Source organism: Ptychodera flava, chromosome 12, assembly GCF_041260155.1.
Source record: "Ptychodera flava strain L36383 chromosome 12, AS_Pfla_20210202, whole genome shotgun sequence".
Classification (NCBI taxonomy): Eukaryota; Metazoa; Hemichordata; class Enteropneusta; family Ptychoderidae; genus Ptychodera; species Ptychodera flava.
The window spans coordinates 14,429,108-14,456,387 of NC_091939.1; the positions used below are offsets into that span (position 1 = coordinate 14,429,108).

At 38.4% G+C, this 27,280-nt stretch overlaps 3 protein-coding genes across 3 annotated transcripts in view; 2 read left to right on the forward strand and 1 right to left on the reverse strand.

Moving 5' to 3' along the window:
- The first annotated feature begins 7,960 nt into the window (after positions 1-7,960).
- Positions 7,961-11,823, forward strand: LOC139145098 (golgin subfamily A member 6-like protein 26). Its single transcript, XM_070716046.1, has 4 exons — positions 7,961-8,308; positions 8,880-9,011; positions 9,491-9,936; positions 10,515-11,823. The coding sequence occupies exons 1-4, from the start codon at positions 8,206-8,208 to the stop codon at positions 11,091-11,093; spliced, it is 1,260 nt and encodes a 419-aa protein (XP_070572147.1). The 5' UTR covers positions 7,961-8,205; the 3' UTR covers positions 11,094-11,823.
- Positions 11,824-13,292: 1,469 nt separating this feature from the next.
- LOC139145097 (probable DNA double-strand break repair Rad50 ATPase) lies at positions 13,293-18,576 on the forward strand. Its single transcript, XM_070716045.1, has 3 exons — positions 13,293-13,467; positions 15,240-15,913; positions 16,498-18,576. The coding sequence occupies exons 1-3, from the start codon at positions 13,383-13,385 to the stop codon at positions 17,137-17,139; spliced, it is 1,401 nt and encodes a 466-aa protein (XP_070572146.1). The 5' UTR covers positions 13,293-13,382; the 3' UTR covers positions 17,140-18,576.
- Positions 18,577-19,449: 873 nt separating this feature from the next.
- LOC139145136 (cystine/glutamate transporter-like) overlaps positions 19,450-27,280 on the reverse strand; it is a 78,074-nt gene continuing 70,243 nt past the window's right edge. Inside the window, exons 9-10 of the mRNA XM_070716105.1 lie at positions 20,900-21,077; positions 19,450-20,579 (exon numbers count right to left, since the gene is read on the reverse strand). Coding sequence (XP_070572206.1) covers positions 20,515-20,579; positions 20,900-21,077 — 243 coding nt within the window. The 3' untranslated portion in view covers positions 19,450-20,514. The remainder of the gene's footprint in view (positions 20,580-20,899; positions 21,078-27,280) is intronic.

Here is a 27,280-nt window from a genome sequence, read left to right on the forward strand (position 1 = left end):
CTAGAGTGGTTACAAGTCCATGTGTGTGTAAGAAATTTGATTTTGGAATTTCACCGAAATGTTGATTCACTATACATGGCAGTCTATGGTGAAACCCTATGAATAATTTTTTTCCAATACAAAAATAGGTAAATCTGTGCATTTATGTACACTGAATTATTGGTACTAATGTTCATGATAGACTAGAGTGGTTTCAAGTCAATGGTTGTGCAAGAAATTTGATTTTGGCATATCACTTAAATGTCGATTCACTATACATGGCAGTCTATGATGAAACTATGAATAATTTTTTTCCAATACAAAACTTGGTAAACCTGTGCATTAATGTACACCTAATTATTAGTATTAATATTCATGATTAGACTAGAGTGGTTTCAAGTCAATGGTTGTGCAAGAAATTTGATTTTGGAATTTCACCAAAATGTTGATTCACTATACATTGTAGGCTATGAGGAAACTACAAATAACTCATAGGCTATCTGATCCTAAATTGTTATTCAAAAGTTGTTCGACCTGAAGCTTCCAGTTGTTATTGATGACACTATGCACTACTCTGAACAGTTTGTATTCTGTCAATGTCCTCAAAAAATTAAAAAATGTACATACAGCGACATGAACATTTGACACCGACCTATACCCAATGTATTGTCAATGGGAGAATGATGTCAAATAAGTATTCTCACATTCCTGGCCGCTGGGAGTGCGGGATCGACAGTGTGGGATAAATCGATCCCACACTCTCAGAAACCGTCCCACACTCTGTAGTAAATATTACACGAGCTCTGATTGGATGATAAACAGTCTGTTTTGTTCCACGCGCAAAATGTTATCCAATGGCACGACGAGTAACACACGGACCAGAACTACAAAGTAAGCAGGTCAAAGTACAGTGGCAGACGACAGAGTTGTCACGAGTTTTGATAATATTGTACGTGTCCAATATGAATTTAACGCATTTTGTGGTCATGTGAGAAAAAGAATCTCACACACCAAGGACCTGGGATCAGATTTCTCACACTCGTTGGGGATATTTTGTCTCACACTCGCCTGCGGCTCGTGTGAGACAAAATATCCCCAACTCGTGTGAGAAATCTGATCCCAGGTCCTTGGGGGTGTGAGATTCTATTAATCTCCCAAATTGTTATTGAAAGAGTTATTATAGGGGACAGTAATGCACAATAGTGTTGAATAAGTAGAAATCATAACAACTTAAATCAATGTGGCTGCTTGGATCATCAATACATTGTTTATTATACCTGAAATTGCGCCCGAAGGGCGCGCCGAAAATGGTAATGGCAGAAAATGAAAGTGCCAGGAGGTATTTTTCTTTTTTCAGTATTCCATAACGTGCACATGCAATTTCAGCTTTGATGCATGAAAAAGGTGACCCTCCCCCATAGGCTTGCACAAAATTTTATGACCCTTCAAAAATGCTTGCGCTAAAAATGGCGACCCACCCCCAAAAAAAACACCGGCCCACCCCCCCCCCTGTAATTTGTGTCCAGTCCCTCAGTAGACACGAAAAGGCTGCACGATAGAAAAATGAAACTTCGAGTTTAAAAATATAAAAGAACACGGTACTAACACCAAGCATGTACAGCAAGAGTGATAAAATTATCGCAACTAACAGAAGTTTCATCTCGCTCAGGCTAATTTTTGGACTCGGGTACATGTAATCAGCATTCTCGCCCGCGGGTCATCCGGGTACTTGCGGTTTTTTACGTCATTTTTGCGTCTCAGCACCGTGAAGGGGTTCGGATTTTTCAACCACCAAAACAATATTCAAAGTTTCAATATACTTATATGACATAACTTTTAGTTCTGCTTTTTCTACACAATTTCTGTGTCATTCGCTCTTCGGTATCGTCTGATCTCTCATTCACCTCGATCGTATGCGTTTCACCTATGACGTCACTCCGCGGTAGAGAATAGCCTACTATGTTCAAAAAGCAGCGTGTCAAATACTTTCATCTGTTCATAGTTGTTGAACTGAGCACGTCTCCGTTAACGTCTGCGTCCTCGGCCAAATCTGACTCTTCACTACGTTCTTGATCGGTTATTGCAGGGAGTATGAGCCAAAGTCGGACTGTTTTACATTTAAATCGACCTTTGCGCACGTTGCCGTCTTTTTCAGGTCCGCTTTTGTGGACCTCGCTTGCTTTTTCGACGGTACTGAGCGTGAGCGCCGGCTTTGGTCTGCTCGACGTGTTTGCCGTACCGATACATGCGGAGTTCAAAACGCTGAGCATAACGTTGAAGATAGCGCATGCGCACTATACCGCCAAGCCTATACATAATCTCTGCGTGTTTATCCACAGGGAACTTAGTAATCTTGTTGTTGTTGTTGTTGTTATTGTTGTTATTGTTGTTGTTGTTGTTGTTGATGGTGGTGATGATGATGATGATGATAATAAAAATATTAAAAAACAATGTCTCATTCCTTGCTGTTGTTTGTCGATGTTGTAGATAATTGTAAAAGAAAACTGTAATCGTGATCAAAAAACGACGTTGGTCGCCCAACGTCACTCCCGTCCTATAATAGGACGGGAGTGACGTTGGGCGACCTACGTCGTTTTTTGATCACGATTACAGTTTTCTTTTACAATTATCTACAACATCGACAAACAACAGCAAGGAATGAGACATTGTTTTTTAATATTTTTTATTATCGTCATCATCATCATCACCACCATCAACAACAACAACAACAACAACAACAACAACAACAACAACAACAACAACAAGATTACTAAGTTCCCTGTGGTTTATCAAAGATATCGTGGTCGGTAATCCGCGACCGTCAAAGACAAAAGGGAAATAATGGCACGCGGTGTAGCTGATAGTTTGCCATTTTAGTAATATTTCAGGAATTTCCCGGTACGATGTGACCCAACACCTTACCCCAAAAGAAAGGCCATGTGGTTCGAAATTTGAAATAAAAAAAATATTGCTAAAATTGACCTTTGAACCTGAGTCGCATCGATTCTATTGATACAGTACCGTTTGCATGATGTACATCTGTAAAGGACTTGTTCGTCATCCTTAGTAGCTCAATTGACTTCTCAGACCATATCGATAATGCAGTTAAGAAAGCAATGCGTAACCTTGGTTATTAAAGCATAATGGTAAAGATTTCAGTGACGACGTATATCGCCCTGACACGCAGAGGCCTTGAAAACTGTTCAGGTTAGGCCAAAAAAAAAAAATTGTGTGTTTCCTGTAACATGCTCTTCAGAAATAGGGTAGGTAGGTAGGAAAAAAATTTTTTTTTGGTAATTTTTTTTTCTCTGCAAAAAAGAAGGCATCGTCATTGTCAACACAAAAGATACATACACGAATGCAAAAGACAATTACGCAACATCCAGTATTATACACAACTAGACAGTGACGACACAGAACAAACAGTAAACAAAGTACACGAACTATTAAACAAAATGTACGAGAACAAACACATCGACCATGATACTTATAAGTATCTCGATCCAAAAAACATAAAAATCCGTACCCCGCATTGGTACTTATTGCCTAAAATTCACAAACCGCCGCCTGAAAACTCAACGTTTGCAGGGAGACCAATAATTAGTGGCTGCTCCAGTACCACTAACAGAATTTCAGAATTCCTGGATTACTTCATAAAACCACTGGTCCAGCAACAACCGTCAAATATAAAAGACACAACAAACTTCATACAAGAAAAAGAAAAAACAAATTTCCCCCAACATGCATTTCTTGAACACTCGACGTGGTGTCGATGGACACAAACACAATTCACGACGAAGCGATTCGGCTAGTCAGTGAAACATTAAACTCACAAACCTCGCTTCAAACAAATTACGGCATCAAAAAACCACCCACAGAAGACTTAATAGAAATGCTTTCACTAATTCTCAAACACAACAGTTCTGAATTTAACAAGCAATATTTCCGCCAAACCCGCGGCCGCAGCATGGATCGAATGCCTCGCCAGAGATAGCAGACATTGCTTTTCATGAACTTGAAAGAAAATAATCGTAAACAACCTCAACAACATTCACTTCTGGAAAAGATTCAGAGATGATGTCTTTGCAATCTTTCTGGGAACACAAACCGAACTCACTAACTTCATTCAAAAAATCCACACAATGCACCCAACGTTTAAGTTTTCATACGAAAACTCAACGCAAGAAATTACATTCCTAGATGTAGTAGTTTTCAAAGGTGCAAGATACCACAAAGAAAATATCCTCGACATCAAAACACATACTAAACAACAGACAACATTCCAATTTCTACATAGAGAATCGTGTCACCCGACAGCAACATTTAATGGCTTTATCAAAGGTGAAATCCTTAGATACGCTCGCTCTTGAAACAACAATGACGACTTTACTAAAAAAGTCGCTTTCTTTAGAAACAAACTACTCAACAGAGAATACAAAAACAATGAAATCACGAATATAACAGAAAATATAAACCACAGTATTCGTAATACACTAACAAACTGTACAAGTACACGTAAAGAAGCAACAAACAAACTCATCTTCAGTACAATATACAGCCCTTACATAACAACAAAAGATCTTAAGGGAAGTCTTTTGAAACATTTGGCTGAACTGGAGAAGGACTCAACACTAAGGAATCTATTCCCAGAATCACCAATCATTGCTTACAAGAGAAACAAAAACCTAAAAGACACACTAGTCAAAACAAAATTTACAGAAGTAAAGAAACAAAAAACAAACAAACCAGACCACCAAACGGACTCACAACGAGACCCAAACATTGATATTCTTGCCTCGCTATTCGAAGAGCAAGACCACTAAAATACATTAAAATAAATTTCACAAACACAAACTAACGAAAGAATCTACATTGCGACTGATGAGAAACCACACTCGGGTTTCGAAACGCAAGCGTCAAAGGGCCACTCATCAACTTTGTAACACCATAGGTCCGGCTGCGTCTCGCCATAAGCTTTCCCCACACAAACAAAACATTACCGTACACACTAATCCAAACTTCCCTACAAATATCCGAGGTGAAACAAACATTTTCATTAACACAAAAAATCGGATAAGAATATAGGAACACATTTTTGAAACGAATTAAACACAAACTCGACACAAAAACATTTTGGATAGTTAGGTGGGGAGCCTCTCACACTTTTTACATTTTTTCTTGAACGTGATCGCATTTCTCACATGTTACGGAAAACACGCTTGCACAAGCAGTCGCTATTGTTGTTTAATGACGTCATGAAATCACCCGTGATTTAAAACTTTTCCCAGCCAATCTCGCGGGATTGTTTTCAAGGTCCAAAAAAAGTTTAGGGTCGGGGGGTTTGAACTAGGGTAGGTCGGGTTACCGGAAACACACAATTTTTTTTTTTAGGCCTTAGGCCTATCTGTAATCCGTGGAAGAATTACCTTGTCGATAAGGATAAACATGTTCAAACGATTTTCATAAGTACTTATGTTTTAAACTTAATATGCGTTATTTTTCATCAGGATATACAGAATTATGCAATTTTTTTTTCAGTTTGCCGCCTTTGTACAATCGTAAGAAGGTTTCCGATCTCAGCTTCCTGTACAAATGTGTTGATGGTGTGGTAAATTGTTCTCATTTGACTCAAGTCCCACTGAACGTTCCACGAAGCTTCCGTTTCGGTACCCTTTTCCAGAATCAATATTCGTTACATTCCTTCATGCCACGTGCTTTATGCACTTTTGACATTTTGACAGATTTAGTCTTTTACAACAAGTGTAATGAATTATTTTTATTCATCATTAATATGTTCTTTGTAATTGTCTTTTGCGTCAGTGTATGTTTGTCTGTAATTTTATGTATTTTCTATGATGTTTTGTGGAGCCTGTAATTGGGAATTTCCTCCTGTTGATTATCCGAATAAATAAATAAATAAATAAATAAATAAATAAATAAATAATTATGACATTAATATTATATTTACCATATTATTTACTCCCTGTTCGCCCGTGCTTCAATGTTACGTGAACTGAAAAGTTATTCACGACTTTGACAATGCATCTCCAAACGTACGGGAATAGCAAGTTTTCAGTTTTTATCTCCAAACGTGAGTTGGGAATAGCAAGTTTTCAGTTTTTGTTTTCCATCCAACTGTTAGGGACTGGTCAGTTTCTTCGGCCGGTGGCGGGGCGGTGGATTGTATTTTGCCGACGTCAAAAAGTGGCTGACCCCCTATTCCAAATTTTGAAAACAGGGTGACCCCCCGCACGCGACAACTGTAAAACAAAAGGTGGACATAATATATATATATATATATATATATATATATATATATATATATATATATATATATATATATATATATATATATGTGTTATATGAAATTGTTGACATGTCAGTTGTAAGATAGGAATTTCAAAGTGTCAATCTCGAAGTTTGAATACAGTACATTTTGAATGAGTTGTGAATGTATTTCACATTTTCTATGCTTAACCAGATGTCCTGAACAGAAATGGATGTCAATCATTAATATCAAAGAGGAAAAAGCAGTATATCAAAAATTCTGATGGGTGTTAAGACTTGCCAGCCATCCAATTAAATCTCCTGAGGAGCCATAGAGAGGCATTTTAGCTAAATCTAATGTGTGCAGTGTCTGAGATGACCTTTTCTTGTAACATTGAAACCATAAAAGCATAGCTAATAATGACAAAAACTGCCTTTTTAACAGTTATTTTGGTCATAAAAAGCATCATTTTACAGAAAACGTAGAACACAAAGGAAAATAATTCCATTAATGACAACAAAAGATATCTTGTCATTTTCTATCTCTAAAATAAGTCACTGTATCAAATATATATTATGAAATATTTGTGCATGTTGCTTTCTCATACTGAATTCTCATACTGAGAACAGAAAAGTATCAGGAATTTGTCATGCTTTTCATATGAAATGCAGATTTCATAACGGTACACTTTCACTTAGCAAACATCAAGATATCTGTGGCATATATCTCTGATTTGTTTAAGTATGGCGCCCGAAGGGTGCGGAGAAAAATATGAAACATCCTGATACCTCTGATATATATTTCTTGTATATTAAAGTCATGCACAGGAAGGGCGTGCTGAAAAATGTCTGATCTATTAAAGTAATGTGCTCGAAGAGCACGCTGAAAAATATTGAACATGCAGATATCTCTGATATATGTATGCCTGATATGTTAAAGTTGGGCGTGCTGAAAATATGTCTGATTATTAAAGTTACGCGCCCGAAGGGCGCGCCGAAAAATGCAACTGAATGATGAAATTTGTGGCTTACACGATGCATTTTAGGCAATTAATGATGAGCCTGTGTCGAAATTCAAAAACACACTGACCCCCCTATTGGGCATTTCAAAAACATGGTGATCCCCCCTATCACCAAAGTCAAAAACAAGGTGACCCCCGCCCATGAATCCACCGCCCGGCCGAAGAAACTGACCAGTCCCTTAACGACAACATACATGTCAATGGATTTGGTTATTAAAGCCCTTGTGCGGAGGGACATGGTTTTGGGTAGTAATACTGCAATAACAAAGTCCACAACACCGTGTGTGCGCACGGGACGAGGAAATTAGTCCTAGTTGAACGCAGTTTATGACCAGTCTCCTCGGATAGGGTTCTTCAAATATTTTCATCCGGGGATGTGATGCCCACGTTGAAAACAGTACTCAGTATGTGAATTCCAAAAATTGATCCTCCGCCAAGGATTTTCTAGATAAATTTTACGAACGTACCACTACTTGTGGAGGTTTATGTGGACACATTCTTTTGTGATCGACCAACATGTAGGTGCTCTTCGGATGAAAAGGCGACCCGTGCTAATCATGCTAAATAGGGATTTTCTCGGGAACAGTGTCCCGTTCGGGCAGTATATACCCGCATACCTTTCTATGGCAGTGCGGCACCCCCGGGGCGGCACCCCGCGAACAAGTTGCGTGATGTTGGTTCTTTGCCAATCTGGCACATTTCTGTCGCTGGCTGCGCTCCGATTACGTATAAAAAGGCTTTGCTTTTCGTAATCGAAGCGCAGCCAGCGGCAGACTTGGGGCAGGGTCCCGGACAAGACACCATCGCATCCGCGGCCACAATGTTTCATTTTAAAAAAGCCGGCTGTAGCATATGTTACTAACAACCGGTAAACACTGCACTGATGAACTCTATGCCGTCTTAGTTCGCTAGTTGAAATGGAACGGAACGGTGGAGAATGGACATTTTCATCTTGACGGCAGCTTTCGTCTGTTTTGCGATAAGTTTTTGTACAACCTTGCGATGGTACACCTCATCCCGGATTTCCAGTGAGCTCCGAGGTAAAATATAGCATTATAAAAACATTGTCTTATCTTTGTAAAGCTACTACATAATGCACTGTCCCTCCATAATGCAACCTGATTTGCTATGTTTTTTAATTGAGATTTTTGGATGTTTACAAAATACGTAGTTTTCAGCGTCATCCAGAGCGGCAGGCACCGTGACGCCGTTTTTGAGTTACGAATCGTAAAATTGTAAATGCTAATCTAGAAAAAACTGTGTCCAATATATGACCATGCATGATTCTGAAATTGGAGATATTAAACAGATGTATATGTGTAACACTGTAGGGTAAAGTTATCATCCAGGCCATGTAGAGGTTAAAAATCGATCTTGTGAGAGACTTTAATATTATGACGTCATTACCAGTTTATATGCAGTGCGTGATTTCGACCCAACGCAGAGATGTAGACACCGTATTTGTAAATACTCGTGAATGACACAATTTACATATAACAACATCAGGCGATCCGGGTGACGATGCCTACACCAAGCACTCCATGTGGCGTGACATGTCTACGTCAGATAGTGACGTCATGGGGATTCCCCGTTCTTTGTTTTGTTCACCAGCCCAAAGAACGCGATATGAAAGCGACCTTCGGCTTGCCGATCAGAGGCTGAGCGAGACCCAGCAAGAATTGCAGCATTCTAGAAGAAGTTTTGAACAACTACTGGAAGCAGCAGAAGAGAAGCATGGTAAAGGTAATCTATCTTCTACAATTTTTTATCTTATTTTGCTTAATTTCTTTTATGTTTTGTTCGGTATCGTGTGATAAGCCATTAGTCTATAGGCCTACATATGAATCATGATCAGTATTGGGAGACTATAAAACGTTACGCATTCCGTATCATATAGCTTTGTAGAATGGGTCTATATCAAACGTGCGTTGCTAGTACAACTCTATATCCATTATTCAGTAGAATACATTAAATCAAATTAGTTCTAGCCAAAACATTCCAAAAGGTTTCAGATGAAAATAAGAGTATTTTTTCACATCTAAGCTTATATCAAACGTAGCAATAAGAGCTACTGGAGCTATCGATCCGTATGCTCATGTCTACGAAATATATACCACCTATTGCTCGTTAATAGATCCGGTTGCTAGATATACCTCTATTACTTCTTATGTAACACATTGTCGTGTACTGGGTTTCTTCTTCTTAATCTATGTTCCAAACAGCTCTCGAGCAATTACAACAAGCCATCGCTGATTGTGATGATCTGAAAGAACAGGTTCGAAAGAGGGATGAACAGTTGGTCGACGAACGACGGAAGAGGAAGGCTTTGGAGTTCGATCACAGGAGGGCGCTGAGATGGAACCAGATCATCTTTCAGGTAAAAGACGTCGCCGAGGCTGAATGCCGCATTGAAAAGCTGAATAAAATGAAACAAGAGAAAGAAAATCTGCAGCAGCAGTTGGACCATATGAGATGGGATCTCCTGGAAGTACAAGAGAAACTGCAAGATAGTGTTGATAGGCAACAAAATTTCAGAGATCTGTATCAGCGTGCCCGGGACGAAAATTGTTATTTAACCGACCAATTGCATCGAACGTCTCAACAGGAAGAAAGCTTGAAGAACCAGCAGGCTGAATTGTTACAAACGATTTCAGACAGTTCATGTCAGGTAGGGCTACGATCACGTGACTATAAGCAGAAGAATTGTAACGTGATATTGATGTATGTTATTGATGTATGGTATTGATGTATGTTTCTGTCTTCACGTATTCCTCGACATTTTGAAAAGCCCACGTGCTGTCTCCCCATCATGTACAGCTAGCCTAGAGTCTTAATTTTCCATTTCTACGACTCTTTTAGATTCTTCCAACCAATACCGTTTAATTTTCAAGATTTAGATTGAAATTCTGATAAGCGCACCACGCCAGTCCAAGCAAATATGAACCAATCGAAACGCATTTTATAAATTTTATTTTGTTTTTGTTTCTGTCGTTCATCATTTAATAAATGAGTAGTCCAAAGATAAGAACGCTTAAAAAATTGCCCTCACACTCAAAACGTCGTATATATCACACTAACGACGTTCGTACTTTATTAGTTCAATGTCAAGCCACAAAGGAATAAACGAGATAAAAAAGATAAGTTGGAGACCCAAGTCCAATGTTTATCGACCCGAAACGTAATAATACAATGTACTGTACACTACTTTGAATGGTATTATGATAGTTTTTAATCGAAAAATTCCAGGTCGAAGAGCTCTCAAAGAACCTGAAATCAAGCCAAGAAGAAGTTAGGGACATGAAGGTTCGGATCGAGAAGCAATCGGAAGAAGTGGACCGCCTTGAGAAGGAGTTGGTCGCCGAGGGAAAACGCGAGGAGACGTTGCGCAACATGCTGACAAACGGGACGAACTATGAAGAGTATTTGAAGAAAAAGTTGCGGATGTCCCGCGCTACCTGCAAGGATATGCGTGATAAGTGGATGAAGGAAGCAGCCCAAAATTACAGCCACCACGATTGCTACACCGCTATTCGTCGCGATATGCAGAACCTGAAGTTGGATAATCGCGAGAAAGGCGAGAAAATTAGACAGCTGGAACGGCGCCTGCGCAGCCTCGAAGAGAAGAAGTGTGTCGAGTGCCCGAGGCTGTCCTACCAGCTTCGGCATTGCAGGCGTAAAATGTTTGCAGCTCAGCGTCAAGCCGCACAGCAAAAGTGTTACACCAGTCTGGTTCATTCATTCCTACATGTGTTTTTGCTCCCATACTATGTTTTGCTGTTCGCTGCTTCTACCATGAGAGAGTGTTACTTCGTCGTAACACGGTAGTTCAACCTCCGTGCCAGATGCGGAAAGCCTGTAAATGACTTTGATTTCATCCGTAAACCTATATGACATTTTAGAAATGCACATATGTCTTTTCAAACATTGCAACCCCAGCAAAGTTTGTTTACAAAACCTTCGAATAGTGTGGTTTATCGAGCTTGTATTTTATCAAAACTATGACAATATGATATCTTCAGATAGTACTTTTATCAAGTTTTGGAGAGCGAGTGGCGTATTCAATATGTGACACACCTGGTCTCTACGATTTGTGAAGACTCATATGAACGGCCAACTATTACAGCGTTTCGTTAGCCCATCGAGTATAAATTATGAGCGCCATTTGAGAGGAAAATTGTAAACAAGCTTTCGAAAATATGTAAATATCCGCATTAGTAGACACAAAACTGATGACGATCTTTCAAGAGTAGCACAATTTGTTGTGAATATCTACGGTATGCACTACGGAGATTTTTTTTTCACTTAATAAGATTAATAAATTTTGACCGGTGCCTCGTGATTATACATTTATTGGCCCGTGTTGTCAGGCATGTACATAAAGAGTGTATGAATTAATATATTTTGACCGATGCCTAGTGTTTGTATATTTATAGGCCCGTGTTGTTGGCCCGGGGCATCTGCATGACAATACCCATTCTTATATAATATATTAAATGTATATCATGTTGAACATTATATTGCACAAGTTAATTCAGAAGATTTCGAAATGTGAATTCTACCTTTAATAGGTTAAGAACATTAGCCTTGTGATGCTAATGTTGAACTTTGACACCAAAACATTGTCATATAGCAGAATCATGTGCCTTAGCTGAATATAAGGGACGAAAAGAGAAGCGGTTTGACAGTTACTACTGTTTGGACGTGTGAAACGTGAAAATGTCCACACTGAAAATGTATAGATATGACTACGTAGGAATTAATAGTAAGGGGCGGGGTAGGGTGAGGAGGAGAACCGGGTAACAACAGCAAACGGTTACTGGTACATGATTTTATCATTGGATGTAAAGAGAAAGTTAGAATAAAGTAAGTTAGAAATGTAGTAAGTTAGAATGCAAACTGATCATGTAACACAATTGAATCCTTTGATGTAAATAGCGAACACGGAAATACTTGTTATGAAATGTTCACACGGCGCATATATATATATATATATATATATATATATATATATATATATATATATATATATATATATATATATATATATATATATCCATCCATCCAGTTTCTAATATATATATATATATATATATATATATATACTTTGATATCATTATTACTTTGTATTTGAAGTAATTTGTGTTTATTACACAGACAGACACATATATATACCTACCTACCTACCTACCTACCTACCTCCTACCTACCTACCTACTACATACATACATACATACATACATACATACATACATACATACATACATACATACATACATACATACATACATACATACATACATACATACATACTACGGGTTGTAGGTGGTAGTTTTATCTAAATTAATTTACAGCTTATTTGAATAAACAATGTTTTGTTATATATTACCTATTTCTTCGTCCTATCGTTTTCTTAATTGAAATTCATTTCAGAAATCCATGTGTAGGATTCGATGGCGCGTGGCGGAATCTTCCAAACTTCCCTGATCACACCAGGGCAGGTTTCAATTACTATTACTTGCGATGATATTTATACCATCACAAAACAGCCTATGATGCGTAGCCCATGGTGTCCGAGTTTGAAAAATCCATTCTGCGACAAATCACGATACTGTATAATGATATCGGCAAAACACGTGATCGGCAGCTGCAGCTGTGTTGACAAGACTCGGCACATCAAAAGCACTTTACAAATCGCACTAATAGGCACTTGAAGTGTAGAGAAGCCGTAAAATGTTGATACAGAATATGGAAATATTCAGGAAAGGGCGCCAAAAGTTACTGGGTTACGATCACATGTAAAACATTTTGAAATTGGAAGAAGCATAGTGAGATGGTGTTGTTCTGCAATCTGCGATTTAAACTGGTTAAAATTGATTAACACACACACGCGCGCATAGACACACGCGCACGCACACGCAAAGACACGCTTTCATTGATCATTTGGAAGGGCCACACTGCCAGTTTGCACACGCGTACGACCCCCAGCAGACATGCACAGTCGTAGACGTGTCAGGGAATTTCCCTATTGTCACGTGACCGAGGTCAACATCATTATTCGTTTTACAGTAACATAAGTTCTCTCGAGGAAAATACACCCTAGCTGTTTATGACAACATGGAATATTTACTCTATTTTATGTTGACAGCGATCGCCGCAGTTGTATTTGGCATACTATGGCAAATTCTGGTGCTGAATACAGGTTAGTACTTAGCCGGAGCAGGCCTATTGCGCGGGGACAGAGCGGCACTCTTCTAAAGTGCATTGACACAGTGTATCTCAACATCCCCTCTAATTTGCTAGCTAAGCTTATCTTTCGTTGTTTTAAAGTCAATACTTCTTATCATTTACGTTTTCCATACCATTGCAATTTAGGGTTAGAGTATACTCTGAATAGATGAAAGGAAACTGAACGGGACACAGCAATGAGACATAGAATGGCAAACTACCTTTGAGTGGAAATTTAGAGACATTGTCTTCTTTGTGAGAATAATAGTGGATGTATGTGCTCGGTTTGCATGAACCGGCCGGCTTTTGAGGCTAACGCGAATCTATTCAAGTTTAAGACGGGTATTTCCGCATGTCTTCTCATCCTCTGACGTTGCATCACCTGATTATGGTTGTCTTGGCAACCGGATTCCCCCTCGAAGGAAGGACCTGCCCTTCCGAATATGTCCACTGAAGCTTTTGGAGAATTGTAAATCTCCTTGACAGATTTTCAGAAATCATGTTCTTTTCAATTTAATTTTCTATAATTTTTTCCGGTCCCTGGAGATAATGACGTTAATATTTACTTAATATGCTTACGTTATAGTATATGGAGAGTTCAAATGAAGATTATATTTGTTCAAGTAAATTAGGAATAAAGTTTACGGTCAATTTAAATGCCAAATGAGTCAAGTGGCGCAAAATGTCTTCGCCAATTAAAATAATTCAAGATAGCGACTTTTTATGTAAAAAGAATAGTTTACATAATTATCATATGGCTGATTTTTTATGATGTTTGTTTCATTTGAAAAATCAAGCATGTTTCTGTCCTAGCATAAATATGGAAAGTCTGTGGTCAAATACATCTTCAATTTCTCTTTACGTGCACAACCTGCAAATCATTCGACAAATCCGTGAAAGCCTAAAGTTAGGTTCATGGTGTATGTGTATTTTTTTCGTAAGATTACAGTCTTAACGTACATTTGACTGAGAGAATTGCTATATTTTATTCGGCAAAACAAAATAGCCGCTAAACAGAAACAAAAGTTGCCCACGAAGTATTATGAGCAAGAACAATCTTCACAGAGTTCGCAACAGGTACCAAGCACGAGCACACCGATACGATGAACCTGCGAAACCTATGGAGGTCTTCTGGTACGTCCATGCAAAACCTGGAACGACTACTCGTGAATATTGGTTGTCCGGTTTTGAGTCCGAAACATCAATGCCGAAACATAATTGTATTCTTCGGAGCGCCCTCAAGCGATATACTTTGCAATAACTGAATCCGTCTTCGCGAACACTTGTTGGTGTATCATCTATATGTGTCTTGAAAGTTTGGAAGATGATTTCAAATGACAAAGTCATTTTCTCTGTGTTGAAGGACTACTTATTTTCACCCACATTTTTGTTGTGGCTCAAGTATATAGTCTTTTGGTAACAAAATCACACACCATAGGGTAACATAGTTGAGTTTCCTCACCGTCGAGGAGACACAACTAACTAACCAACTAACTAACTAACTAACTAACTACCTAACTGACAATACGACATACATTGCAAGTCTCGTTGTTTATGCATATTTCTAAAATAATGCAACCTGTATTTTTCAATAGCCAAGTTCATTATCATGAATGCATGACTTTGCCAATCATGCATTCATTACTAATAAGTTGAAAGATTAATTCAGAGCCATTGATTTATACCGTGTGTAGAGTTTTACGTGCAACGTCACGCTGATTCTTTTCTCCATCTTTTTATTTTCAGAACTCCAAAATAAGGAAAATAACCGACTTAAGGCTCGTATTCAAAGCCTCGAAACTGAAAGAGACCACGAGAAACAGGAAAACGCCACTGCGAAACGCGAACTTCAAATCCTACAGGAACAACTGCGTATTGAGTGCCGCGAGAGACGCGACGTGAACCATCAATTTGAACGTGCGAAATCAAATTATCGAGAACTGTGCGAGATTAAAGAGATCGCCGATGCCAAATGCAAAATCAACAAGACACGCGACATGGAGGAAAAAATCCGATCTTTAGAGAGCGAGCTCACGCATCGGATTTGGGATCTTGAAAGAGCCCAGGACGAAACCAAAGACGCAGAAATCGAGAAACAGACCCTGGAAATGAAGTTAAGACGAGTCACAGAGAAACTGAAACGCCTCGAATTGGAAAACGTTCAGATCACATCTGACCGCGGATTTTATACAGAACTGTTCTGCCTCGCCTCTAAAGAGAACGCGCAGCTGAAGAGAGGAGGGAGACACCAGAGGCAGATGGCAGCCGAAGCTGAGAGGGGCAGGCACAAAGCAGAGAAGAAGTTGAGACGTCTTCGGTTGATATGGACCAGGGAAAAACGAAAGTTAGAAAAACGACTGGCCGCTGTAAGGAGAAGGCTTGATGTCTCGTATAAGCAGATCAAGAAGCTTAAGCGACAGGTAACCGTAGACAAAATATTTGAGCAACTAGCTAGATTCGCGGAAAAGTACTCATCTTTAATTTGGCACGGTTGATTTGGGATGTTTGTATTCTTTTACAAGAGTGGCGGCCGTACTGAAGATGTTCAGATTCCGAACGTAGGTAACGAATCGACTTTTGAAACCTAATTCTTGCGAGATCATCCATAAAAGGTCAATAAGCTGTAAATTCGATGTATTTTCCATCAGTTTTGTTTTCTCTGTATAGTTGTATTTAGTTCTACTACCAAAGTCATGTCAAAGTGCCTTGAGTTCAACTTTACAATACAGCCTGCCGTTTGTAGTGTGCACTGTTATTGCTGACACTTAGCTTTTCGTCGGTACAAGAATTCGTTTTTCAACATCTAAATTTGTTACTGTACACAATGCGTGTGTTTGTAAAGCGAATACTTCGTATTTCAACATACTCTACGGATGGTTCATGACAGAAATGAAAATATCAAACGTTAATAGCTATTATAGCGTAATATTTACATGATTTCTTAAGATAGAGAAATTGAATGTTTTTTGTTAAGTATGACCCGTTAACCTTTCCACATTTTCAGATTATAAGTTTGACGACAGACTTCACACATCTCGCTCAACATCTCCGCGACATGCAACTTGACAAGAAGAATCTGCAGCAAGAAGTTGTCAGACTTACTAAAGGTTGCAGAGAAGCTGAAGAAAGAAGCGAGAATTTGGAGAAGATGTTGGAGAATGGACTGAACCACCAAGAAGTTCTAAAAGAGAAGATTTCTAAACTACAGCTTCAGAAAAGGGCGGCAGAAAACAGAGTCAAAGAACTGTCGACCTGCGTAATGAAGGCCGAACGAGTGGAACACCACGACTGTTACGAGTATCTGCGAAAGCGCGAAATGGCTTTGCGGGGAGAGAAAAGTAGTCTTGAAAAGAAAGTGAAGCAACTCGAGGAACGCATGCGCAGAAAAGAGAAGGAAACGTGTACGAGATGTCCACTACGGAATTATCAGTACCGTCAGTGTCGTCAGCGATTTGTCAAATTACGGCGCAAGTATGCAATGCAAGAATGTAACCTTAGTTTCCTTACACTACTTTTATTCGCCGCTCTCTCTCCTCTATTTGCAATGGAGGTAATCTGGGCAGTTAGCACCGAATTCTACTTTTATCTTCTCACTCGCGTAGAAAACTTGTACAGAAAGGGTTTCGAGGGTATAAGCCGAAAATAATGACTGTTATTTATACTATGTTACCAGGAAACAGGTTGTAAAAGACCGTTGCTATTGCCAGAAAGCTCGTGTTCTGGTCATATACTGAACATATGATTTTGGCTGCACTTCAGAAAGTTGTCATAATATCTTTCTTGCAACAAAAGCCTGCATGGAAACAATTAGTCACTTTAATTTTCGGGAAAAAGAATAGTACCTACCATGTTTTCATATCATTTGAAATATAGCTTGTAGCAGCTCTCTACACTTTGGAGGGACGATTTACTTGGTCAATGTTAAGTCAGATTTTGTCTTCTCTTTGCAAGACAAACTACGGCAAATACGTGTTGGCGCTGTAGGAGTGTTGTCTCTAAGGATCTGCCACCGAGTCAGAGCTACTTTCATTGTCATTATATTCTTCTTTAGTGCTAGAACATTGAAGCTCCCACGCAGGAGAAAACATTTGATAATGTGTGGATAACAGATTATGTCAATGTTTTGGCGCGTTATGGCGCTGCGACCTTCACGTAGAGTTGGAGACTTTTTGGCAATGACCTTGTCTATTCTTGTAAATTGTAAATAATGCCCTCTAGAAAGTGTTAAATGTCACTGTATCGGAGTAAAGTCACCTCTTGATCCCATTTCAATGAATGCATTATTAAGACATGTACACGCATGCGTAATCCATTTATGCGTAACTCGTAAGTTACTCGTGATCAAGGCTAACTATATTCAGCTCTAATTTTTCTCTCATCGTTTAAAGCCCTGGCACACTTTATTTGAAATAGGAGACATAGGTGAACTTGACATTGTCAGACTTAGTTTCTTAGAGCTTGTTCTGTATCTTTTTTCTTCCAATTTGTATTGTACATTCTGTGAAACCGCTGTATATATACAAAGATGTATTCGCCTTACTATGATTAATCTCATGAATTTCAGTTCGATAATTGCATTAAAGAGACATTTCGTCGTATAAACACACCGTGGAAATATTAAATATGTATATTTTGATGATTTAGCTTTTATACGTGTATAGCCTTAACTGATATTATACTTATTTGAATATACTGTAGCATTGGTTTGAAAGTTATTTTATATTTTGCAATACTGTAACAAATGTGTCCACATGGGTATTTTTATACATTGAATTAATCATTTAAGTTTTAGATTATGGTTATGCCAAGGTTTGTATGTACCAACTTAGAGAAGTGCATTTCTACGTGGTAATAATAATACAAGGATTGTGAATAGATTTCAGGGTCATCTCCCTTTCAAAAATAACGAAAGACATAGCTTGTTAGGCACTTTGACTGCAAGTCCGATGCACTTTACGCAATGTCAAATTAATCTATTTTACGATATTATCAGAGTGAGCGCTATTGTCAGAGTATAGGCCACAGAAGCCGACATAGTGGATTTGAATTACAAATAAACTTAATAAACAAACAATATTTTCTCAATTTTTATTGATTTTGCAATTCCATACGACAAAGTTCACCTTGTTTTCAGTCCCCTAGGAACAGATCAAAAGGGCATTGGAAAGATAAACTTCTATGCTCTATGACGATATCTAATTTGAATATAAGAACAAAAGGGGGACCCTTAAGTACACGTCTATGGTCTTCAATGGCTCACGATTAAGTCACATTTTCTCCTTACAGATTTAAAAGTATAAAATTGGTGCCCTTGTGTATAAATCTGGTATTTGTGTTTGTGTATGTACTCTATGCACCACTTACACATACATAGATACACACACACACACACACACACACACACACACACACACACACACACACACACACACACACACAAAAAAAAAAACACAAAAATGTATACAATGTGCTCTCCCGGTTATCACCATAATGGCTTTATGGCAACCTCTGAACTTGGGCACAGTATTTTACAAGTTATATATAATATATATATATATATATATATATATATATATATATATATATATATATATATATATATATATATATATATATGTGTGTGTGTGTGTGTGTGTGTGTGTGTGTGTGTGTGTGTGTGTGTGTGTGTGTGTGTGTGTGTGATGTGTCTGTGTGTGTATTTGTGTGTGGAGAGAGAGAGAGAGAGAGAGAGAGAGAGAGAGAGAGAGAGAGAGAGAGAGAGAGAGAGAGAGAGAGAGAGAGAGAGAGAGAGATGCGAGTTTGGGCATAACATTGCCTATCTTAACGTTTGAGACATTTCAGTGGAAGCAACGACCTATGCAATGCCCTAACAGCAAAGTGCTACTGTTTTCTTAAGGAGAAAGACGGAACATCGTAAGGTCATTACATCAGCCTTACTGAGAACGTGGCCAAAGATAGGTTGAAGATTGTAACAGCTCATATTTTAGTCAGAGTATTATGGTTTGTTTCAAGTTGAGTGACATTGGCAGGGACTTCATATAAAGGAATTTTCGAGGTCACGACCAGGTTAAGAGATCGGACGATACTAGAATCATGTACATTACAGGCGGTACTAAGATTACATACAACACAATAAATGTTCTAAAGGAGACATGGTGACGTGACGATAAATGCAATTATAAGTCGTCGGATAAAAAGTTTTCAGAAAGGTAAAAAACAGGCAAGACTTTTGTCACTTTCATTCCTAAGGAAAAATAAACAAATCAGATACTGATAAGAATTCTTATAAATGTTTCTTTCTAAGCGTCACACTTGTGATACTGTCACTTTCTAAGCGTCACATCTGTGATACAGCCACTTTCTCAGAATTCACTTTTACTACACTAGTTCTGTTCTGTTCTGTTTATTCTGTTTTTGTTGCTCAAAGTTCTTGATCGATGATAAAAAATGAGTAAAATACTGCGTTACAATTTGTAACAATCGGGAGCCGGCATCATCTTTCTTCACAGCGCCCTGTGATCTCCTGGATTCCGTATAATTCTATCGTTTTGTGTTGAAGTGGTGTGACTGTATACGATGGGAACTGAGGTGATGGAATGAAGTTCCTTCTGTAGTTATTTATGTCACATGGGTGAGGGTAAAACATCTCGTGAATTATATTGGAAAACTCATTCTTGGTCTTCATTTGATCACTTCTGCATGACGCTTTTTTCTCCTCCTGACCCGTCTATACTCCATTCTCCAGAATCACCATCGTCGTTGTCGTCCTCCCACTCCCCCTCCTCCTACTCACCACCACCATCACCACCACCACCATGTATAAAAACATCACTGAAAAGCACCACTTTGGTAGTCATACAAATTCAATTTTCATAATGGTGCATCATACTACAGAAATATCTTTGTCGCTGTCTTCATAATTATCACTATAACATTTGCAATAAGTTCAGATCACTGTTAACTTTATCCGAGTCGACGTAAACCCTTCTCCGTGGAAATGTGAAATGATCACTCGTCGTGATCAGAAAGTCCGTTCTTCTTGACGTATGACTTCCAGAAGTTTTTGACAGAACACAGTAAAGTAATCTGCAAAAATAAAAAAAATGGACAATCGTGAAAAAGTAAACGCAGTAGCAGCTTGTGTGAAGTCTTACCCTCAAACTTAACTGCTAAGCTAAATCTTCTTGGTGTATTCTGTGTCTGACATGTAATATAGATCACTTCTGTTATGGCTCATTTCGAGATCCAAAACAATTACGGACGTTATGATAGAATTCACGCATTCGCAAAGACTGCCAGCCTCTTTAGATGAGGATCGTTCACGGAGATCGAGATCGTCTGCACAGTCGCAGGAGAAATGTCGCCCTCTTGCGACTCTCTCGATAAATACAACTCTGGCTACTCACACATCCCCTGTCGGTACTTCCTCGGCTTCGATTTCCACTTGACTCCCACGTAGTATACAGGAACACCGGTCAAGGTGATACCCAGACCGATACCGCAGTCATAGGGTGCCGAGTAGAGGGAACAGCCGACCATGAAGAAAGCGCACAGGACGAATAATATCGGTAATACAATCGGCACCTAAAAGAAATTGTAAAGCGAATCATTGTTAGAAATGGTTATGGAAGGCTGAGTGAAAATTGTAAAGTTTCCGAACAAAAGAATTCCTCGCAATATCACCAAGTGAGCGCCCGCCACAGTTTTGGTCATACTGGCAGTACGAACGCGGAAACTGTGGCGAAAATTGCACTAAGATTTGAAAAAAAGAATACGTGAATTTTCTTCAGAGATTTTGTACCGCTATCTTTCTTCAACAATACTTCATAACACGGCCATGAAACTCAATATGAAACGACTAACAAACCTTTGTTATAATCATTGAGGTAATTGCAGGAGACCTCCATGATTACATCAAAGCTAAAACCGACTTGAAAGTGTAATTCATCTCCTGAAGGTTCTCAGTTTGCCATATATGGTGTTTGACCATGACATTTCTCACGGAGTGGTGTACACAATCATGTTTCCCCACAATACTAGACGACTCAGGTTCGCACGTTCAGCGAAATAATAAAATCCCTGTGGCAGGTGCTATTGCCAAAGGCGAAATCTTGGTATTTTTCAGCTGTGTACAAAGTCAACATTTTGAGTGGCACTGTGTAAACATTGTCACTTGAAAAGTTAAGATTTTCTTTATGGCTTAATTAAAACAAATATGACACCAAATCTCTTGTTAAAAGAGCCTCAAACCATGTTAACCATTGTGAAACAAAGCAATGAATCACACCTAGCGGATTCATATGCTGTATTTGACACTTGGGCTCTAGCTCATCACAAAAACAAAACAAAAATGTCATTTACGGAGAAAGAAATAATGAAATAAATAAATAAATACATTACTAAAACAGTTGAATATAAAACATAAAAGCGGTATTTTTATGTATCTTCTTGTAGTTTTTCTTCGTTTTGTAAAATGTATTTTCTAGGTCTACCCTTAGAATCATGTCGAAATGTCCGATATCAAATCTGTCAAAACAGCCTGTACGACGGTATGTGTTCAATGTCAATGTTGACAAATGAATTTCAGTCTGGACTGGAATTCATTCCTCATCGATTTGTATACTTTGTACACTTCTAGCTGGCCAGGCTAATTCTTTATATTTCAATAACTTTTTACGCAGAGGAAGAAGAAAGGAAAGTTCTTGTTTTCTGGAAAAATATGAAAATAATAAGAACGTTACAATACGCCGCATTTGCAAATTGTGATTACATTTATCTGTACAGAAAGCACACAAGAGATTTTAAACTTCGTGAAACAACAGCGTGGAGACGACTGGAGAATAGTGGACACACCTTTGGTTGCGAACGAAAAGGTGTTTCCTTATTGGGCTCTAAATAAAAGTGATGGTACGAGTGGACTACCTAAGTTACTAACAATTCAAACGAAATTTCTTTGCATCAACTAATCTTCTGTCTTCCAGCGCAGCGTGATAGTTTATTGTGGATGGATTGATTTTTGGCACTCCAAAAAACCCCGAATTTTTGTCGAATGATTGAAGCGTGACAGAACAAAATGTATACATGATAATCAGTCGTATGATAATGACCCATCATAAATTACAAATATTTATATATAGCATATCGTGCTCCCTACACACATGTTGCGGGCCATTACTTAAAATACTGCTTGGTCCTACGTCAAAAACCATCGTAATCATTGAAGCGAAACTTGTTATTATCTCAACTGTTTGAATGTAGTCAAAATGACTTATTGAATGACCGTACTTTCTAAGGTAACTTTACACGTATGTTTTGCACTTTGAAAGGAAAGCCTAACCAACATCTTAACCACAACATTGTAAGTAACTTAGAATTTCATATATATATATATATATATATATATATATATATATATATATAATATATATATATATATATATATATATATATACATATATATATATATAATATATAATATATATATATATATATATATATATAATATATATATATAGTATGTATATAAAATAGTATATATATATATAAAATAGTATAAATCAGCATGTCAGGCTACGCTTAAATCAGACTTTAGCTGTCCTGCCTCGTATCGGTAGGTTGCTATTCCAAATGCAGTCGTGTGGAGATGAGATTGTGTTTCCCATGCAGAGAAGCCTGCGTGCTGTTGGGGATGGGGTGCTCTCTGCACGTTCATCTACAACTCGTCAACCACACGCGTCAACCAACTGTCGATATTTTGCAACTCATTACAAACGACAGTAAAAAAGAAAAAAGTTAATAAAACAAAGAAAGCTGATATTTTGTAGGAAAAGTTCACCTAATCGAAGTCCCTTCGTCTTGAGAGAGAAGGCAACGGAACGACGTTTTATACAAAGTAGTCCAATCTAAAACACTGATAGAGGACATCATGACATGAATGGCAATCAAAATTTGTCGTCATAGAATTATTGAGACAAGGGATATCGAAGCAGCTATCTTCACTGGCGATTCAATACCTTTGTTCAAATAATTGACACAACTCGATCCTTTCATATAAATGTGATTAATACAACCCTGGGGACATGTACTGAGCAAATTTATATTATCGTGTAGCGGTAATGTTTCCACAAAACATAAAACAGAAAATCGATTTTTGTGTCATTTCTCTCCAATTGTAAATTATTACAAATTAAATTTTTGGAGAGACACTTCAGGTGTCGTCAAAAATGCGTTCCGGGAGTTTTAACATATGCTTTATTGTCGTTGTCATATTGTCACTTTATCGTCAGACTGTCACTAATTGTCATTTAAAGATGCCATGGGCTACAGCCCTTAAATCGAATGTTCATGCACCGTGAAACACCACCCCAGACCCTTCTGTGCCATTCGCCTGTACGCATGATATGCAAATATCGGTGCTCAAACGCTGATGGTTACGGAGAGATCTTGCTGTTCTTTGAAGTGTTTGTCCTCCCGGTTACTATCTAGAAGAAACGCCATAACGCACTCTGTTTGCCCCCCCCCCCTTCCCCAATTTACAGTTCACTTGAAGGCAGAGAGCTTGCGGCCCGGAAGCAAGGCAATTTGTTGTCATGGTTATGAACATAACTGTCTTCTGATGAAATCGCCTTCGGTGAACGCTAAAATGTGCTGCTCTCGAAATAGGCTTCCAGAAAGGTGGCAGTGACAACGATAATGTCTTCTTCTCAAGAATTAGCTGTCAAAAACTTGCTGCAGAAAACGATGGCGGGGTTGCAAGAAATTGGCGTACACTTAAGGCAACGTGAAATTGTCTTTTTACACACTCTCTCTGATGTACGTAATGTGTAGAGCGCCGATAAAGTTTAAATCGTATTCTCTCAGTCAGAGAACTGCACGATTTGGTGACCATTATTGTGAAGTCTGAATGTGTACCGACTATACTCCCCTAAATTGCATTTGATGGAAGTTTTATGTCCCAATTGATGATAACAGCAATTCTAATTACGAGCTGTCCGTCAATTTACAAGTACGCCTTGCCTTTTAGCGGAATAACTGCAGAGGCCTTTGTTAAAGATTGCACGCACTTTCCAATCAGTAGCTAATGTCAAGGATAAATTTGGCTGCTTTCAGCGAGTGGCACTGAAATCAATTTGACTTGTTCAGTCGGACATCTCTCAATGTACCCTTCTTAACTTGAAGAAAATGAGGCCTTGCTTAAAATGTATTGGAAGAAATATGATAACTTTTAGGATATTTAATTCCACCTTTTGATAATATATCTTCAGGATTATGCTTAGACTTGGTTCAAGTCTGTGATTTGTGAATGTTTGATTTGATTTGATTTGAATTTATTAGGCAAATATTCAGGAAAACGATAAAATACAAAATGTTAAAGTAAATACACAGAAATACAAATAAAATAACACCAAGCACAATTACAATGTTACAATTAAAGGAAACGCCACTGAATATTACTTGCCGAGGATTGCACAAAAAGTTAAAAACTTATTTCCATTGTGGTCCTCAAAAGAAAACACAAAAATCACATGAAGACAATGTCACTCCGAATATCAAATAAATAACAAAATGGAACCACCAAACAAACAATCTGTACACGCCGAATGGAGCAGGGCGCAGGTACCCTAGCCATCCAATTTTGTGTACAGATAGTATTTGACCTTCTTTTTAAAAACTTGAGAACAATGGCTAGAGTTGTGAATACTCAAAGGAATGTTATTCCATAACTTAGCTCCTGTAATCTGAAACGAATGTTGACCATGAGAACCAAAGGCTGGTGAACGAACAGAATATGAGCTTGATCTGGTATTATACGTATGGCAGTTCATTGTCAAATTGAAATGTTCAGAGAGATAACGGGGTGCAGTATTATTGATCGCTTTATAAACGTGATTCAGTTTTAGCAGCTGTACTCTTTGTTCAACGGGCAGCCAGCCAATCATTTTAAAATGCTTGGTCGAAACATGTGTTCGCGGAGATAAATTTAGAACGAATCTGACCAATTTATTTTGTGAATATTGTAAACTCGATTTTGTACGCTTAGTTAAACTGGCAAACCAAAATGAACATGCATAGTCGTAATGGCATTGAATAAGAGAGGAAACCAATAATTTTCTGATGTCTGAGTCTAAATATTGAGATTTCCGATAGAGGAATTTAAGTCAAGCGTTTCCTTTGCTCAAAACAACGCCTGCCATAGACTCGCCATCAAGCGATTGATCGATTCCCGCTCCAAGGTATTTCACTGATGTTTTCTGTGAAATTTCTGTACTATTACACACAACTGACAATTTTGAGTTAATTTTCAGTTTGCGTTTAGAAGCAAATAAGATTGACTCTGTCTTTCCAAGATGCAGAGACAATTTGTTGCCGATAAGCCATTCGTTAATACTCGAGAGTTCATGACTCAACTGCTGCTCTACCTCTGCAGTTACCAGAAACTAACAAAGCTGAATCATCTGCATATAAAAACAATTTACACGTCACAGCACATCCCATGTCATTTACATAAATCAAGAATAGCAAGGGCCCTAAAATGGATCCTTGGGGAACACCGCTAGTTATAGTTTGAACATCAGAAAAAACACCAGATACATCGACAAGTTGCTTTCTGTTTGATACGACGAAAACCAGTTAACGGCAGAATCTGACAAACCGATGGCTTTTAATTTACCAAGTAAGATCGTATGGTCGACTGTATCGAACGCTTTCTGTAAATCTAACATGACCATCCCAACATAATTGCCCTTATCCATTTCCATGCGAATGTAATCTGTTAAGACCAGAAGACATATCATGTGTCTGTTGAATAAGATGTTCGGAAACCGGATTGAAACTTTACTTACACAAAAGATTTGAATCTTCAATGTACTTAGACAGTTGATCATGAACTACTTTTTCAATAACCTTTGAAATTACACTCAATATTGACACTGATCGATATTTGCTGATATCTGTTTTACAATTCTTCTTGTGTAATGGGACTACTCTTGCTTTCTTCCAATCATTTGGAAATTTCCCAAATTTAAGTGACAGATTAATAATATGTGAGAGTGGACAAGCAATTACATCAGCCGCATCTTTCACAAACTTGCAATATACCATCCAAACCAGTAGCCTTTGATGAATTGATGTTTTGAAGATGTTGGAGTGGAGTGAACGCGACGTTTGCATGTGAAACGCGTGAGTGGGTGGACGTGATGAGTGGGGTGAACGCTATACAGGTAGGAACTAACTCACTATTGCGCAGACTCAAAGGTAACGCATTTAATCGCTGGGAAAATCTGGCCAGGGCTGCCAACTTCGGAATAGGTTTGTGCGAAATAGGAGAGCCACAAGAGAAACTATTATAAATGATTTTAAATTCACCGACTTGAACCAAGTCTAGATTATACTGAGATGACGGCACAAGATAGTCATTTTCAGATCGATGGCACCGCTACTCAGAATAGGTTATCAAAGGCTGCGAAACAATATTATGATCGTTTGCCCTCAGGTCCACTATCTACGTCTGTTTTCTCATTCATTGTTTTGTCTATTTGCTCTTCGAGTCCATTTTCTGCCGTCGGACTGTCAAGTCTTTTGGTGTTAAAGACCGGGACTCGATCCCCATCAGGATCAAGTTTTTTTCCAGTCTGTAGGAGGATTATGGAGGGTTCCTATTGTTTTCCATTGAAATTGTAATCTAGTAAGTAAATTTCCTGGCAAGACAATCTGACACATTACACACTTTGCCAGTACTTGGTATACTCTAAAGTACAAGATGGTAAGAGTTGTCCGTTACTGTCACG